This window comes from Dipteris shenzhenensis, chromosome 3 (genome assembly GCF_047967505.1).
Source record: "Dipteris shenzhenensis isolate YYH24624 ecotype China chromosome 3, Dip_SZ_1.0, whole genome shotgun sequence".
NCBI classification, from domain to species: Eukaryota; Viridiplantae; Streptophyta; class Polypodiopsida; order Gleicheniales; family Dipteridaceae; genus Dipteris; species Dipteris shenzhenensis.
The window spans coordinates 58,628,690-58,647,832 of NC_141598.1; the positions used below are offsets into that span (position 1 = coordinate 58,628,690).

At 43.0% G+C, this 19,143-nt stretch overlaps 1 protein-coding gene across 3 annotated transcripts in view; it reads left to right on the forward strand.

The window, feature by feature from the left end:
- The first annotated feature begins 9,580 nt into the window (after positions 1-9,580).
- Positions 9,581-19,143, forward strand: part of LOC147904079 (phosphatidylinositol deacylase) — a 71,788-nt gene continuing 62,225 nt past the window's right edge. For all 3 annotated transcript variants that reach the window (XM_087370458.1, XM_087370465.1, XM_087370473.1), the window contains exons 1-5: positions 9,581-10,013; positions 12,703-12,993; positions 13,812-14,002; positions 14,166-14,343; positions 18,861-18,998. In XM_087370458.1, the coding sequence (XP_087226584.1) occupies positions 9,723-10,013; positions 12,703-12,993; positions 13,812-14,002; positions 14,166-14,343; positions 18,861-18,998 (1,089 nt within the window). In that variant the 5' untranslated portion in view covers positions 9,581-9,722. The remainder of the gene's footprint in view (positions 10,014-12,702; positions 12,994-13,811; positions 14,003-14,165; positions 14,344-18,860; positions 18,999-19,143) is intronic.

Sequence of the window (19,143 nt, forward strand, 5' to 3'; positions counted from 1 at the left end):
CCCACATACATGACAATCATCAAAAAGTTGAATGTTAAGTCATACATGATAATCATTGCAGAAAGTTGGATGTTAAGTCACGTAAATGCATCATGGTTGGCTACAATGAAGAAAGCAAAGCATACAAGTTATATGATCCCATCAACCAAAAGGTCATAATCTCTAGAGATGTAATCTTTGATGAAGAATTAGAATGGAAAACATCAAATACACAAGAGACACACCAATTACTCAATCACCTATAAAAGAGTTTGACGAAGAAGAGCAAGAATTGCCAGAGAATCCTCAAGAATAAGAACAACTCAAACGGTCTACTAGATAGGGAAAGCAAACCACTAGCCAGATTGACATATGCTCAAAAAGGCAAAGAAATTTAGATTGAAACCACCAATTATGCTGTTATGACTACCATCATGGCCACAAAAGAGCCAATATACTTTGAAGATGTAGTTGACAAGCTAGAACGGCAAACCGCTATGAATGAAAAACTGGAAGCTTTGTAAAAAAACAACACTTGGGATTTATGTGACCTTCCACTATGAAACAAGGCCATAGTAAACAAATGGGTTTACAAAGTGAAGTACAATCCAAATGGAAGCATTGAAAGATATAAAGCCATACTTTTTGCAGAAGGATTTGCACAACAATATGGTCAAGATTATGATGAGACTTATGCTCCAGTAGCAAAGATGGACTCCAGAAGATTTTTGATATCACTAGCAACACTCAGCAGATGGAACATCTACCAGCTAGATGTCAAAAATGCTTTTCTCAATGGTTACATAGACGAGGAATTCTACATGCAACAACCAACAGGGTATGTTGAATCGGGGAAAGAGCATCAGGTTGCCATCTCAAGAAAAGTCTCTATAGCTTAAAGAATAGAAGTTGCTATAGTAGAATCCTCAAGTATTTTGCTAATCTGAGATACATGAAGTCCAATGCAGATCATACTCTTACTAGAAAGTTCAAGGGGAAGACATTACTATTGCACTTTTCATGTAGATAATCTAATTGTGATATGAAGTAATGATAGCTTCACCAGCAAGTTGAAACAAGACTTATCTATAGAGTTTGACATGAAAGATCTTAGACTAATCCATTATTGTCTTGGTATTGAGTTTTAGAGAGAGTCAGACCACACCTTTATGTGAGTCAACCAAAATATTTGGATAGTCTCTTGAAGAAGTTTCATATGGCAGATTGCAAGATTGCATCCACTCCCATGGATTTTAGTTTGAAACCTACAAAAGATCCATAAAGCCTATAGTCAATGACAAGTACTATCGATAGCTCATCGGATCTCTTATATATTTGACTATCACAAGGCCAGATAAAAGCTCATCAAATCTCTTATATATCTAACTATCACAAGGCCGAGTATTTGTTATGCAGTAAGTTCACTTGCATAGCTTATGGCAAATCCAAAATAGTCTCAAAAGAGACTTGAGATACATCAGAGGTGCAAGACAATTTTTAATAGAATATAGAGGAAGTCATCCAAAGTTGCATGGATAGTGTGACTGTGACTATGCAGGAGATCATGAGACCAAGAGATCCACACAGAGATATGCTTCTTGGTCAAGGTGCTATATCATGGTTGTCAAATAAATAGCCAACTGTTTCTTTGTCTTCAACTAAAGCAAAATATAGGGCACTGACAACATGTGCATGTGAGGCTATATGGCTATCATTAATAAATTACTTTGACTCATCAAATCCAAGAACAATATACTATGAATCAACCTGCTCAAGCATTAGCGAAGAATCTATTACATCACTCCAAGACAAAGCACATTGATGTCAGAGAGTACTTCAGCAAAGAAAGAGTGTTACTTGGTGACATCACATTGCAATATTGTGACAACAAGGAAAATGTTGCATACATCTTTACCAAACCACTTGAGAAAGAGCTTTTTGAGAAGCACTGACAAGCTCTTGGTTTGACTCAAAGTAAGGACATTCCCATTAAAGGGGTGTGATGGAATGTAAGCTCTTGGATAGTGTGACTGTGACTATGCAGGAGATCATGAGACCAAGAGATCCACACAGGGATATGCTTCTTGGTCAAGGTGCTATATCATGGTTGTCAAATAAATAGCCAACTGTTTCTTTGTCTTCAACTAAAGCAAAATATAGGGCACTGACAACAGGTGCACGTGAGGCTATATGGCTATCATTAATAAATTACTTTGACTCATCAAATCCAAGAACAATATACTATGAATCAACCCACTCAAGCATTAGCGAAGAATCTATTACATCACTCCAAGACAAAGCACATTGATGTCAGAGAGTACTTCAGCAAAGAAAGAGTGTTACTTGGTGACATCACATTGCAATATTGTGACAACAAGGAAAATGTTGCAAACATCTTTACCAAACCACTTGAGAAAGAGCTTTTTGAGAAGCACTGACAAGCTCTTGGTTTGACTCAAAGTAAGGACATTCCCATTAAAGGGGTGTGATGGAATGTAATGCTCAGTCCTTCTTTGACTCCCCGTAACCATCATCTTGAGGAAAGACCTACTTCATGATGTTGAACTTGAGGGAAGGTGTTGAAGAACCATCTCAACATCATGTGATGATATGTGCATAGCACTAATCCAAAAGAATGCTAAAAAAGAAAGGGTTGCAAACCCTAACCCTAACCCTAAATGAGTTTGTATATATTCATTATTTTCAACTAAATCTAGTGTATAGTTAGTCATTTGTGTGCTCTCTATTTGTGCCCTCTCTCCTCATCTCCACTCTCCTCCTCTCCTTTCTCCATATTTGTTCAAAGCTTGTATTCCAATGTGTACAACCAACAAGTGAAGACCAAATTCAACCATTTGGCCTCTTGTACATACATTTTGAAGGAAGGGCCAACTTTATTCTCTTTATACCACTCTCTTTCCTCATTCTTTTACAATCATCTTGGGCCAGGCACAATCCTAGCTCTACAAACTGCAGCCAATCTCATCATATCCAGATCATATCCTTCCATGCCATGTATGGGAGGTTGGAAACCCACTCCCTACTAATCATGAATTGCCTCCCTCCCTATCAAATTTTCAATCAAAACATAAAAGCTCTTCACCTTATGCGATAAAAATGATTGATTAGGTGAATTTTCGGGTCTTTGTGATAGGCTAATTGAGAATTTAAGCCACAGAACTAGCCTCCTAGTAGGGAATCACTAAGTAATTACCTTGGATAGCACGTGTGTTTAGAGGGCCATAAGTATTTCACCACAATCCTTTGCACACTTTATGGTTTTCCTATAATCCAAATTAAAAATTCCTTATCTAAGTATACTTCTGTAAAAAATGTGTAAAATGTCTAATTAAAAAACACCTTCTAATGCATGCATGTGCTATCTTACATGTTGCTTGTGAACAACCTAGGAGGCCCAAGGGTTGTGCAAAGTAGGGTTCATAATAACTCATAGAACTTTCGTACTAAATTGCATGACATATTGTAGATTTCCTTGATAAAAGGGGCATGCTTTTATGAATTTAGTCATACTTCTTTGACTTAAAAATTTTGCATTGTAGGTTATTGATTTTCAAATATAAATACATGACATATTTATCATTAATTTTGTTTTTAAGAATGAGGAATGACTATGTAAATTGTGGTTCCTCTCAAAGATTTTAATATTAAGCTTCGGATTATTGTGAAGTCATGAAGTGTTTCATTGTGGTCAATATCTTTTTTAGATCACGAAACAGAAAAACATAACATAAAGTACCAATGTATTAGCATGCTCATCCTACTTTTCCCTTGTCCTTGCGAGCAGGTTCTTGTGGTTCTACCCTTTTCAAGATAGGTTCTTGTTGTTCTATGCTCCAATCCTTGCCTTGAGTTTTAAAAATATATAGGACTAAATTTGATGGTTGCCTCTCATTTATTGATGATGATGATTTTAGAGGCTTTGGCCTCCATTCTTTCTTCTACTCTTTTCTTAGCACATTGGCATTGTTGCTTGAAGATGATGGAGTTGATCTTGTTACACATAGTACCTAGGTACCCAAATACAAGTGTTTCCAAGGTAATTTCCTTGGGCCTGTAGTAGTCTTCCCAGAACCGAATGGTATTATACCTTTCTTGTTGGATGGTGTCGTTTTCTTCTTCGATGTCAGTTTTTTGTTTACATGACGGCATGGCTTTTGCTGTAAAGGTTTTGTTGAAATCCAAATATATGATTCGCCTTTAAATTACCCTTGGGACTGTAGTAGATTCTTCAGACCCACAGTTGCTTTGTTCTTCTTCTTCTTTGTCCTCTTTACTGGTGAGGCTCTTGTAGAGGTTGAGAGCTAGAAATAGATGTTGATGTCAATTCTTGAATGTTGGTCCGTTTGGTAGCATCTTTGATGGCTTGATTCATCACCAAGCAACCCTTTGTAAGTGTATTGGACCCAACTTTTAGCAAGAATTCCGGATTCCTTTAAGGTACCTACAGGAGTTACAAAAAACTTGCAAGGCACAACATGATTTTCCATGGAAACATTCAGCATTAAATAACCAACAACCTTAATCGAGATACCTCGTACAGATTGAATTTCAAAATCACAGACTTCAAGGAGTACCTGGCCAAGATGTTTTAAGGTTTCCTAAAAGCTGAGGTGGTTGTTTGCTCGAGCATCTACCACGTCCTGTATTCAGCATGTTGCACCTGCTGATGTTAGTTCTACCCAAATTTGAGATGGAGTTATACCTATCTGCTTAGTATTAATCAATTTATTAATGGCAGGTTTCAATTTCATTAGGTAGTACCACTCTTGTGGTGTAAGAAGGTGTAATGGCGTTAGGTTAATCATTGTCAAGGTGCATCATTTGAGTTCCTTTAGTAGTTGATGGATCTATCATGGCCAATGTATGCATCCAATTTAGTGAGTCTCCTAACTTAGGTAAAGGAGCACACCAAGTGTCTCTAAGACTCTTATTATTGTCCATGGGTGGGATGGTTTCCTGTACATACCCATACCACACATTATCGCACCTTGGAAATAGATGAGGATTATTAGGGATTGCCCTTGTTTCTCCTCCTTTCAATTGTTGGCTTAGTTGATTTAATAGGTTAGTAGATAACTCCTTTAGGTTCATCTTTGGTAGAAGTGGTTGCCTCTTTGGCTTCATCCAAACTTGTGGCCTTTGATGTGATGCCTTTAATGAGGTGGATGAATCCTTTTCTCCTTGATCTTTTCCCTTCATTTCTCACCTAAACCTATTGCAGTATTGTTGCATAACTCAAACAATTTCAATAGATGAGCATGAAGCTTAGAGTCCCATAGACCTATGAGGAAGCATGGTAATAGTTGTGCATCACTCATTCTCTCATGAAGTTTAGATCGTGAGTTCAAGTGCTTGATCCTCGTGATGCAGTCTCTAAGAGACTCTATTTCCTTTTTTTTAAATTCATGCAATTGGTTGATCGAACTCAGTTCCATCTCGGTCCACTTGGGGCAAACCCCACTATGAATGCCTTCCTCAAGGTGTCCTAATTGATCTTCTCCTCGGGGTTAAAGGATCTTAACCATTGACCTGCCTTGTTTTGTCAAGACTCAAGCCAAAAGAATTGATCTTGTCTACATTACCGATGTCACCATATGTCTCGCAGATTTGTCCAAAACGCTCTACATGGGAGACTAGGTTGGTTGGAAAGGTCACCTCCCCATCTGTAAGCCCCCATATGAGGAGAGCATGGGGGAGGTAGACCAGGGGATATTGGGGTTGCCACAAGGGCAGCACACAGTCTGCCATGTGGGCAGCTATCAAAGCAGGAATCCATGGGCCTACAAAAGAGGCACACAAGTGGCGACATAGGTAGGCTGGAAGCGCCTGCGTGGCAGGCTGTCTGGCAAAAGAGATGGCACAAAAGGGCAAGGCAGACCGGTAGATTGGGTCAGCCACATGGAGGCCAAGTGGAGCAGCAAATGGGGCTGCTAGTGGGCAGTGGCATGCCTTATATACGGCTGGGCCCTTTGCCTTAATTGGAGGGCCAAAGGGCCTCAGTTTTAGAGTCCTTAAAGGGCTAGACCAGTAGTAGACTGGTTGGCCAATATGAAGCTGACTAGTTAGTTTTTTTATGATAGGCCCTTGGGCCTATAAAAGGTGGGCCTCCAGCCCTTATAAATCATCAGTTGGAGCAGCAGAGCCTTAGCAGACTGGAGCAGCAGATCAGCACCTATAGGGCCTACATCCAGGAGGTGTATAGGAGGCTAAAGAACTGTAGACAAGCTAAGTTAGGGCTACACACCTAGGCTGACATCCAGGGTAGCAAGGTGTAGAGATCAAGTCACGGTGACCAAGTCTACAGAAGCTTGACAAGGAGCACGCGGGCTCGAGTCTAGAGATGGCCAGAAAATAGGAGTACCTTGTGGTAAGATCAGAGGACCACACCATTGGTGGGACTCTGGATCTATCTCTTTTGTATTGTGTCCATAGCTTTGGATGGAAATATATTATTTTGGTGATTTCTCTATCTGGTTGGTTCATTGTCTATTGATGAGTCTGCACATCTATTCTATGCACATTAAGTAAAGAAGTTTGTGATACCACACCCCACATCACACTGCGTGGGCATTACTATCAGTCTTCCATTGTGCGTACCCTCTATTGGGTCTTTTCTAACAGGGTCTCCTTCTCCTAGTAACTTGGTAATCAACTTGGAGATTGTGATGGGTTTACTTTTCGAAGAGTTTTGGTCTTTGCTCGTAAATGTTGGAGTTGTGGCCCTATTCTTAGTGCTTGCACAACTCCCTTGCGCTAGGATCCTTGTTGCCTCATTGATAAGTACCATTTGTGGGGTTGGTGGATCTTGGGGGATTGGTGACGGTGCTTTGAACATTGGTGGTCCCGATGGAGGGTTCTATGTATTTGGGGGGTGTTTGGTGGCTACAAAAATATAGGATTTTAGGACCCTGACCCACTAGGCATTTGCATTGTGACTTGGGGTCAATTGCACCTCAAAGGTTGGGCTAGAGGTCCTCTGAGAAGTGGCATGTTCACCCTAGGCATAGGCCTATAATGGGCAATCGACATGTATGGCATACCTCCCATGTTTTGTGGCCAAGTAGGAAACAATGGAACTTATTTGTGGACCTTTTGGATTACTCCCTTATCCACTTTGTTCTCGCATTTGAAACCCTAGGGGGGGTCTGGGCCCAAATTCACCCCTGTATGACTAGTTTTCATCAAAGAAGGGATATGGTAGTGGTTGATTGCCAGTAGATACAGTGGGACCTGGTTCCGTAGATATGGTGGTTGGGTTGACACCTAAGGCTCTACTAACACCCTACTCTGCCTAGCAAATGGCTTTAACATATTTGTCAATTCATTAAGTCCAAGTCTACCCATCATATTGGAAAAGGTTTCCCTTAATCTAGTTGATGTAAACAGGGTAGGATCTCAGGGATCATTAGAGTTGGAGGTGAAGGGCTCCGCCGTCTAGGCTCATGGACTCTTCTAAGCTGGACAGGTCACCTTGTGGTGGTTTGTTCACGGCATAAGAACTGATTTTTGAGCTTGCTAACCCTAAAGCTATAGAGCTAGGTGTGTAGGTTGATAGGAGGGTATTTGAGGTACTATCCTTAGGCTCAGGGTTAGCTCCTAGGACTCTTCCTGATCTCAAGTGCATGTGTGGTTGATTCCACTTCAACGCAAGGTCAAGGGGCAGCGCCCTTGTGGCTTCTACAACTGGCCAACCTTCACTTTTTAGGAGCTAATTCAGCATGGTCAAATCTAACGCAACATGGTCAAGTCTAACCCAAGGTGCATTGGGTTAAGGTTAACCTACCATCCCATGTCATGATGTTTGTGTCCAATATGGAATATGAAAGAGGGGATTTGGGGTCTAAGGGGGTTCGAGGATGCTCATGCGAGGGGGAATGTAGGTGCAATATAATAGTCATGCAAACATAGATGCTAATGTATATGCAAGTACAATTATGACTATAAATGCAAATAGACAACTATACATACATAGGCAAATGGAGAGAGCAAAGACCATAAAAAAGGCATAAGATTCATTCCAAAAATTGAGGGTCAATATCCTTTCTCATTCACCAAGATCTCTAATTCCACACTTTTGGGGAGAGAGTAAGAGCATCCGAATCGTAATTCCTACTCTAGGGTTTTCAATGAATGAATACACTAGTATAATATTTTACGTCTCTTCAGCTTCTAGTTATATACATGCATTTATGTTAAAATTGACATTATGTTTTTACAAGCTAAGTTTTATGCATATCCTCATTATAAGAAATTATTATCATGCCTTTCTTCCTTTATAATATTACAAAAGAATAGAGAGGAACTTTAGTGGTATTAGAGGGTAATTGTTGGTTTTGCTTAGGCCTTTCAAAGAATGGCCTTTTAGGCCTCTCTACTCCTAGCCTAGTGAGAGCCTAATATGTGAATCAATGTTAGAGTCAACTACAACCTAATCTTTATGGAACATCCTTGTTATAGAAACTATTGGCATGGCCTTTGTGTGTGTTCTTGCTATAGGCCTGAACTATTCATCATAATTGGTAGTTATATTTCAATTGTGTGAGTATGCATATTTCAAGTAAAAAGACTTAACTATTCATCATAATTGGTAGTTCTATTTCAATTGTGTGAGTATGCATATTTCAAGTAAAAAGACTTAACGAGCTAGAACTAAAAGTATTAAAAAACAAGGTGAATGATATTCAATCATTCATAAGGCGTGCCCAAGATCAAAAAAGTAAACAAAAAGGGATCCACTGAAAATTGTGTGAAGGAAGAGGAGATAAAGGGGGGGGAGAGAGAGAGAGAAAAAAGGTGGAGATCGTGTGTAAGAAGACTTGAGGAGATAAAGAAGGGAAGAGAGAGAGAGAGAGAGAGAGAGAGAGAGAGAGAGGTGAGAGAGGTGAGAGAGAGAGAAAGTCAGCCACTTTAAAGTTGCATTCAAGTCCAATGAGCCAACAGGAAAAATGCACTTCCAGATATTCAAGAAATGCTTGCCAAAATCTCATGGTTGCTAAAAAAACTGAGGATGGGTTTAGGAGGAAGAGGACACATGGCATCATTTCATGTGTTTAAGAGGTGGGGACCTTGTGGGGACAAGGACACATGGCATCCTTTCATGTTTTTGAATCCCTAAAAAAGGGGAACCCATTCTGGCTGCCAGGGTCTAGAGGCCATGGTCCAGGGTGGGAGAAAAAGTGGTTACTCCAATTCTAAATCCATCCTAGACCACTTGGTGTAGGATGGGAGTAATGATGACAAAAATATTCCGATCCTAAACCGATGCTAGTCGAATCCATGTGCTAAGGCTCTAAGGCTACCGCGAGGGCAGACAAAAAGAGCTAAAAGGGCATTTTACCAGAAGCGACCCTTTGAGACCACAAGTTAGGCCTTGTTTGGAAACAGCCCAGGAGGGTCGAAGTTCTCCGGAGGGCATGTGCAGAAGTCTAGAATAAGGAAAGACGATGACGTGGAAAGACAGAAAACCGGCAGGTGTAGGTTGAGAGGCACCTGCACAAGGTATTACCGGCCTTCGGCGACCTGCTGGAGCGGTTAGTTTGGCCGTGTTCCCCCGCCTCTCTCTTCTCTTTCGCACAAACCAAAAAAATTCAATCACCTTCTTACTTTCGAAGCTCTGCTCCGATCCGCCATCGCCATAGCCACTCTTCAGATCCGCCATAGCCATAGCCTCTCCTTAGCCCCAATTCCCCCCCTTTCTATGTCCCCCCTCGCCTCCCTCCTCCATGGGCGAGTCCAGATTCAAGCCCAGATTGCTCCTCGTCCTCTCTGCCTCCCTCTTCGTCGGCGTCATCGGCCTTCTCGGCCTCTACAATTCCTTCCCCACTGGCTGCGTCATGACCTACATGTATCCCACCTATATCCCCCTCCCCTCTCCCCCCAACACCTCCGTCTCTAAGTATGGGCTTTACTTGTACCACGAAGGTTGGAAGAAGATCGATTACAATCTGCAGCTGCTCAAGCTCTCTGGCGTGCCCGTCCTCTTCATCCCTGGCAATGGCGGCAGCTATAAGCAGGCAGGTCTTCTCAGACGCTCGTGGTTAGTATCAATTGAAAATGTTGCGCGCGATGGATCGCGTCTCCTCCTTTCAAAACAACTGTACAATGCACTACGTCGCTGGCATTCGCAACTTTAAGCATGCAAAGTGGTAACTTTCGAACGCGATTGCGCGTTTGACGACTACGGGCACCATATTCAGTTTCGTTGCAGGGCACTTTGGAGTCCGTCATAAATTAGGGCTCTGTTGTGCAACCTTATGCGCTCTTTGGTAAATAGACTTGGGATGAATAGCGAAGTTCGTGTCCGCACGGAGATCAGACAAAAATAGGGGTTTGACGACATGCCATCTTATTCGGAAACGTGCTACCAGCAGTCTGTATTGTCACCTTAGATGAATTATTGGATTTCGATTTGTCACCGGCAGTAGTTTGTGTCCGCGTGATCGAGCAATTTGGAAACTGGAGAGCCTCCTACAATGTACCCATTCTTTGCCACCATTGTTTGCCAGGTTGACCGAAAGTTGTGGCGTTGATCTTGAGTCGTGCTGGAATTTGGTCATCTAGTATCATTTACGAGGAACGAGGTAGGAACATTGCTGTGACTCTGAGCCCATAATAGTCTGCTCAAGGACGTAGCGCATAGGCCCACATGACGAGGAACTTGGTAAGGACGTTGCCGTTACGGACCCGTTCTCCGAAGCCCAAAGGAAGGATGTGCTCCTCATCATCCATAGCTGCAACCAGAAGACTCCACATGTTGCTTGGGTAGGGGCACAAATATGGATGCCCAGCTGGCAAGATCCTCGACTCTTTTTCTGGCCGAGCAAGGTGGATGATATATATGGGTTGTTTTGTGCTGGCTTTCCCTTTCAAGGAGTGCACAACAGTTCTCTGAAAAAAAAGGCGATGCACAACAATGAACCACAAATCTGGCAATGAACAGCGAGAGAATGAATCCAAATCACACATGTGCTCAAAGAGAGCTACAAATTACAATCAGCAAGCATGGGCCACGGAAAACTGTAGCCAAGAGGGCTGAACTCAAATCGAAAGGTAGAGCATAAGGGGCAGTGCCTTCAGTTGGATGCCCACCTCCAAAGCAGGCTGATGTGGTACGTCAAGTCAGCCGATTGACAGGGCTGATCCCTGTTCTAGGGTCGGCTCTAGCTGGGTCTAGCAGACCCACAAACCAGACCAGCCGACCAAGAATTTACTGACTGGTCAGCCATCTGACAGGATTGGCACTTGGCTGACCGTAAGCCTTTGTGATTCAGTTCCAAATAGACCCCTATTCTTGGGTAAAAGTGCTGCCATTTTGGCATCCCTGCCTGCTCCTCTATGCACCCCTAACTCAGGATTTGCACAGCCATTCTGCTCCAGTCTATGCCCCCCATGTCCTCATCCTATGATTAGATGGGGTAGTGACCTCTAACGCTGCCTATCTCATTGGCTCACTGTGGGCCCACACAAATTTGTCAAATGAGACGTTGCATCTGACCTTAGGGAAGCAAATCGGAGGTCAGATCTGCCATGTAAGTCTCCTTTGTGCTGCCCACACGGCAGCCCATGTGCTACCCATGTGGCAGCCCCATGCTTTCATGTTTTGCTCTATGTATGCTGGCTCATCCCCCCCATGCTCTCCTCGTATGGGGGCTTGATGGGGAGGTGACCATGCGTATTCCAACAGGGCCCAGCTCCCTGGTCTGTAGAAAACCGACTAGTAGGTTCCCTTCTTGAGGCCCTTCCAGACCCTGCCTGGCCACGTGGCATCCAGCCACTAGCTCAAGCAGATCTGCCCCTGCCCTGACCTGTTCCAGGGCCTCCTTCAGGCCCACATGCCTCTCCAAACAGGTGCATTCTTGCTGCATCGGTTTCGCCTCATCCGGAGCCCTTGGAAACCCTTGCTCCAAGTCTGTACAACCTATGCAACAGTCCGTACTGCACCCACTTCAGATCCATAGTGTTCCAAGCTGGAATCTCTGTGCAATCCTGCTCCTGACTGCTCCGTACAGTCCTGCATTGACGCATGGCTGTTTCGCATTGTCTCAGGCCTTCAAGGAGCTCCAAATCTGCCAAGTATGAATCCCTTTGTGCTGCCCACATTGCAGCCCCCATCCACGCTGCCCATGTGGAAGCCCCATGTGCCTTCTTGTGAATGCTTGAATGCTGCGTTGTCCACGTGGCAGCAACCTAATCCCTAAGTACACCTCCCCTGTGATATCCCATACCTTTTTGGGACTCCCTTTCATATATCTGATGTATCTGACCAGACTTGATATTAGACTTGATATGATGAAGATGATGTTATGACTATGTAGTACTTAGCACTTAGCATGGGTGAGAGCTCGTTTAGTAGCTCCACCCTTTCAGCTTATTGTATCAGGTTCATCTCAGTCTCATAGACCCATCGGTCTTTCGAAGACTTTAATAAACTTTCTTTCTTTCTTTCTTTCTTTCTACCTCTCTTCCATATTCTCTCCTTTCTCCCCTTCGCCTGCCTTCCATCTCCAATGTCTTCTCACTCTTTTTCATGTCTGTTCTACTCCCTCTCTTACGTGTTGGTTGCAAGTCTTCCATGTTACTCCAAACTGAGCAACCTGCTTGAATATATCATAGTCTAAGACAGAAGAATAGCATTATCCGTTTTCATGCGTTTTTTCCCAGAAGAAAGATTGGTAGGAGAGCTAAGCTAATTGTTTTGAACAGGTACGATCATTAGCGGCAGAGTCAGATAAAGCTTTCAATGGTGGACCTCTGGAAGAAAGCTTTTACCAGGAAGCAGTGTTTACCAATGAGGAGGCCAGACATGAACCAGATGGATTGAATGGAATAAATGGTGATGGAATCAAGAAAGAGCATCTGGCACTCGGTAGAATTGAGGGGGAGTATTATAATCACCTGGACTGGTTTGCAGTGGATCTTGATGGAGAACACTCAGCAATGGATGGAAGAATATTGGAAGAGCATACTGAGTATGTTGTGCAAGCCATCCACAGGGTATGCAATTTCTGTTTGGTGCACAACATGAATCTTTGCAGAGTTTGTATTTCAGCTTGTTCTGCTCTACTGTGTTGCTGGCTTTCATGTAGGCCAGTCAATTTGGTGACATGGTATGTTTTCTTGTGCATCAATCTATTTGGAATGAAAAATGTTGATAGTTACAAGAAAAAATGTGAGAGTACTTTTTTCAAAATGGTGTGAAAAATTGTGAACGGTTTTGATGTGAAGCTTTGTCTACAGGCAGAGAATACTTAAATTCAGGATGAAATTCATAGCTTATGCTCAAAGTTCTGAGGGGCTGATCAACTTCATTGGTGTTGTAGTTGCAAACAAAACTCTTGCTAATAGAACTGTGAACGTGTTGCTTACATGGATATATATTATTCACGTAGATGTTTTGGTAGTCAGATGCAATATTGTAGTCATATGCAATATTCAATATGAACTGGCTGTTGCAAGTATGATTGATGGAAACGTTTTCTGGTGTTTAGCATTTCTGTTCTTGATCTGGGACTTTTATATTGCTAGTTCTGTTTGGAGGGCCATGTACATATTTGAGATTTATGAGGCACAGAGATCTGCATTCCCTCTTAAATTGATTAGTTTCTTAAGTAGTGTAATATTAGAAATACTGCAGTCTACAAGTGCCTTGCAATCAAGGTGTGGATGGCCTTTCTGTGCTATCCGTCAATCATCTTCGTATCACCTATGTTAAAGAAGCAGAGCGGTATGCCACCGTAAGTGTATGCCGACGTCTAATTTCTTTATATTTCATTGTCATTAAATGTTTACTGAGGTTGAACCATATTTGTTAGATCTTGGATAGATACAAAGAATCTTTGGAAGCAAGATCGAAGGACAGGACAGATCCTGGAGATACCCTACCAAAGAGCGTGATCTTGGTGGGTCATTCTATGGGAGGATTTGTTGCTCGAGCAGCAGTGGTGCACCCAGGATTAAGGAATGGTGCTGTTCAAACTGTGCTTACACTTTCAAGCCCTCATTTGTAAGTTTGCTGATTTATGTAGATGTGCACACAGATATAGGGCAGACGTGCACTACGTATATGTCAGCAGACCTATATTGTATTCCAAATTTGAGTGTTGGTGTAGGAACTTGTCTTATACGCTAGTATGACACTGAAGATGCTGTGCTTATGTCATTTTCAGGTCACCTCCTGTTGCAACACAGCCTTCTTTAGGCTATTACTTTTCTCGTGTCAATAGAGCTTGGAGAATGGGCTATGATCCTTCGAGGACAAAACCCAGACGAAGGAGATCAACTTCAAGTCCTACCCTCTCCCATGTTGTGGTCATATCAATAATTGGAGGTCCACGTGATTATCAGGTATGAGAACTGAGTAGGTGGATTGCATCAATAATGGTTCATCACATCGCTTAGCAGGCATTTAGTTTCAGTTAATGAAGCACTTTGTTTATTATTTAGTTTTCAGGGTCTGGCATCTTCATCATCCATGCTATGCAAAATCTGTTTTGTGAACTGATTTATTTTCTATTGAATTTCCTTATCTTGAAGTTTATGCAGTTGTTTTTCTTGCCCTTGTTTTTGAGGTGGAGATTATCTGGATTGGGTTTCAAGATAATGAAACATAGAATGTAACAAAACCTGGAGAGACTCCCTGCCGGTACAAAAAGGCCCAACTAAATACAAAAGCTCTATTAAATACATCATGGGGCAACTATCCACTTTGATCAAGCAAGGGGCATTGTTCCTTTTGAAAATCTAGCTACAGGAACCAAAAAAAGAGTGTCAGAGGGTGGAGTGTGCTCAGGTATTGAGAACATGAGCATTCTTTGGTTACTAGGTTGTCTTCTCTTCAGGACTTCATTTTATTTGTCTCCAAAGAACTACTTGACGTCTCTTCCTCCCCCTTTCCCTCTCCATTGTTCTGCTCTTTGTCAGTAATTTTCAGTATGTACAATTGAATGTTTTATTCTTTGAAGTTGTCTATGGTATTCAGATATCGTCCTTTAGTTTTAGCCTCATAGACTTGACCACCATCAGGCCAGAAAGAGGCGGTTTCGTCAGTGAGGCTCCACATAGGCTGACGCGTTGGTGTTGGAGATAAGGGTCAACTCCTCACAATTGTCTAAAGAAGATGGAAGGATCTGCTGGGGGAAAGAGGGACTGCCACATGGGCAGCACATGGGCTGCCAGGGTGCGTACTTAGCTCCCTCATGGAGTAGCTTTTGATCCACCCATTAGGCCAGATTTATCTGCAGGACGGCCATGTTGGTGTCAATCCAATGGGCCACACATTGGCCCTTGCATTAGGCAGGAGAGCGGGTTTTCCCCTCTCTTGCAGCAGTGACACTAATTATTTTTTCTCGTCGCAGACAATGGCTTCGCGTGTGGGTGCCCGTTTAGTTGCTCCACCCGTACATCGGCCTTGGGTTCGGGTGCCTGTGTAGTTGCCCCACCCCTTAGCTTTCATTGGATCAATTTATTTTTTCTTGTCATAGACATCGGCCTTGGGTATGGGTGTCCGTTTAGTTGGCCCACCCCTTATCTTTCACAGAATCTGGTTTTTTTTTCACTATATAACATGAACCAACACAGGCATAAGGTTTAGAGAATTGCTCTAGACACATGGCAAGGTATGAATTGAGGCCATGTTTTATGTCCGCCTATAATGTGGATAGTGTTATAGAGATCAGGTCAACCTAGGATCATGTAACCTAACCCTAGGACGACGTACCTTTGGGACATCTGCTGTGATCTTAGGGTTGAGACAGTGGGACAACCTATTGCTGAACATGCAATACATTCCTGGAGATTTTCGCAAGAGAAAGGATGAGAAAACGAGAGCGCAAATGCAGTAGTGCCTTTCTCTTGGCAAAAACGAGTGAGTTATATGCTTGAGATTGAAGGCAGGCTGCTGGAAATTGATTCGGAAGGTAAGTCCTTGAATAAGCAGCAGCCTGTAAAGGGTATTAAATAGCTTGAGGGGAAATAGATAGAGCAAGCAGGCTGGATGAGTAATAGAGCGGAGTTAGAACGCAAGTTGCTATGGTGGGCGATATAGAAAGTGGACGGAAATCCGTGAACAAGAAAAGTAAGGGGCAGCCTGGCAAGGCCATGAAGCAATGCAGATAGTGGTATGCAAGTATCACGAAAAGGAAAAGAGAAAGTAGATCAACCCATGGTTGATGTGAATGCCCTCCTCTGATATTTATAAGCAGTGATCTCTAAAGAAGCTGAGCTTCACATGAAACTTGCTAGGGGCCACCCAGGCCTTGAATGTGTGTAACTATAAAAGATCCTCTCAGGAGGGGGGAGAGAGAGAGAGACGTGCTGCTCTCCCAATCTCAATCCTCAACTGATGGGATGAAACCCACATCTGCCAATAGCGATTCTTAGTGCATGTGAGACTCCTCTGTCCGCAAGATACTGGGGTTTGATGATGAACCCCTTTTCTGAGACGCTCAAGAAATGATCGTGGTAAAACTAGGTCTTGGTGGGGAGCCTCTGATCCCCCCCCCCTCACAAAGTCCGAGATGTGCGGAGCTAGAGGAGATCAAACCATGCGGGATTGACTCAGGAGGTGCATACATACTGTATTGAAAGGGAGGGAGCTTGTCCATCTGAATTCCTCCATCTGAATCCCGTGTCTAGCAAACCATGTGGATACATGTGCATACCATTTGTCCGCCCCTCTCAGGTAATCTTCTAGATGACTCTAGGGCCAATCTCGGTAGTCTCCAGTGGGGTAGGTCCCAAACTCTATAAATGAATGTCACTGTCTGGAAGATGGCATCAGTTTGTAGTGGTGTCATGGTGAACTCTGCATGTACTATCTTGTAAGGGAATGAGGGCTTGCTACGAATCATCCTAGATCCCATGGTCACTTGTAGCCGCTCAAATCTCCTCCATTGTGCTATTGGTAGATCACAACCCCAGAAGGGTGTTGCATACATGGCAGTCGGTCGCACTAGTGTATTGAAGAGCCATAACTTCGTTGGTGGGTCCAGAAAGTGTGCCTGGAAGCATTGTCTCTCCAATTGTGCCAAAGCACCCCGCCCCCGTGTGAGTCGTGCCTGGGCTGCATGTGTCATAGTGAAGTGGGGTCCCGTGAAGACTGCTCCCAAATATGTGTAGGACTGCACTATCTCCATTGGCTCATCTCGATAGGTGAAACTAAGTTGGAGAAGCAATGCATGTGAGGTGTTGAAGACCATAACCTTGGTCTTTCCAAGGTTGACTGTCAAGTCTCTCTCTCTGCAAAACACCTCTAGGGCCTCCAAACGTCTCTGCAGCCCTCCACTGAGGATGAGATAAGGACTATGTCGTCAGCATATAGCAGTATCTGTATCATTAGATCGGCCAGTTGATCCTTCGCCTCCTAGGTGGTCTATGAAAGAAGTGATCTCATCAATGTAGAGCCCAAAAAGGGTCGGTGAGAGGGGACAACTCTGCTTCACTCCGATGGTACTCTCGATCCAATCCGATAGACCACCTGGGGCATGGACTCTGCCTCTGACTGACTCATATAGACTCGAATCACTCCCCATATCAGTGTCTCGGAGATCTGCATCTCCTGATCATGCAGGATCATGGGACAGTGTTAAATGCCTTTTGATAGTCTACAAAGCATGCGTAGACCTGCTGGTGTCTAGATCTCACCTCCTCCATGACAGCCCTTAGAGTGAAGATGTGATCTACAGCAGAATGCCCTCTGTGGAATCCCGCCTGTCCTAGATGATATACCTAGATGAATCCACGAACATTCGCAAACTCATCCTCTAAAAAAACGACATAGTCACTCATAAGGTTGAAAACCATTAACTCCATCACGCATAGCAGGGACTAGCTACTATGACATTCCCACTGAGGTCATCAACGCCCAACAGTGGGTGTAGACCATAGTATAAAAATATGCTCTCACACAGACAAATTCATTCACCCACACATACTTGAGCATCCAATTATACAAAGTCTTTGTATTGAGTTTCTGTCGGCACTCCCGAGGTGGTGAAGGGCAGGCTAGCCATGATGAGAGAGAGATGATACCATATGATTGTATTAAACCCCGCTTAAGACCCTTTGGGATCTATGGGCCTGGTGACAACTATTAAGTAATCGTGGTCTTTACGAAAGACCAAAGGGTCTATGAGACTATGTAGGTAGGTTCCTTTGTGGTTGTGCTCATAGCCTTTACCCTACAAACTAACACCTACATCCACCCGTTCATATCAGATTGCCAAAATAGAATAACTGTCCAAGTGCCTATGTAGGAGGATTGAGTAGGATGACTTGCATTGGGCACGTTCACAAGGCTTATAGAGTCCACATAGTGTTTTCCCCTCTCCACATTTTTCTGCCAAAATAGAATGTTGGCTCACAGTTGTTTATGTAGGATTGGAGTATCTTGATTTGCGTCGAACAGTTTCACCAACAGTCTGCATGATAATTCTGTGATGCATTTAAGCACGTTTACAAATATTGAGTGTCCCAAAAGTCCCTCAAGAGCAAAAGTTAACCAAAGAGTTCCTTCAACCCTCAAGGCCCAAGTGTGCCTGCAAATTCCTGAGATTCAGACCAACAGAGGTGCTCACTATAAGAACACAAACAAACAAAAGATAAATCCATAATGATCATAGAAATACAATAGCGTGGCCAGGTTTAATGATCTCAGGTTGAATGACTTATCCAACCATAAAGTGGCATGCCAGTTACATAGGGGTGGGAACCTTTTGCATACTTATCTACATGAAGTAATAAAATTGTCCATTCAAGATGTACATTGAATCACTGGTTGCAAACTGAATCTCACAATCTGGTTGCCTTCCACTACATAGTTGCTTATTGAAAACTGGTTTCCCCCTTTTTGTTGGTGGGTGCAGGTGCGGTCTAAAATGGCCTCACTTGATGGAATAGTTCCTTCAACTCATGGTTTAACTATTGGAGCACCTGGAATGTTGAATGTTTGGTTGGGTATGGAGCATCAAAGTATTCTTTGGTGTAACCAATTAGTTGTGCAGGTACTTTTTCCTAACCAACTGAGAAAATATTTTGTTGATAGGATTATTGAAGAAAGCTTTTGTGCACCATTAGGCCACTGTAAGCTTGGATTTGGAATTGTATGTTGATCAGTTTTGAATATTTTGATCGGCACTTTTGCAAATG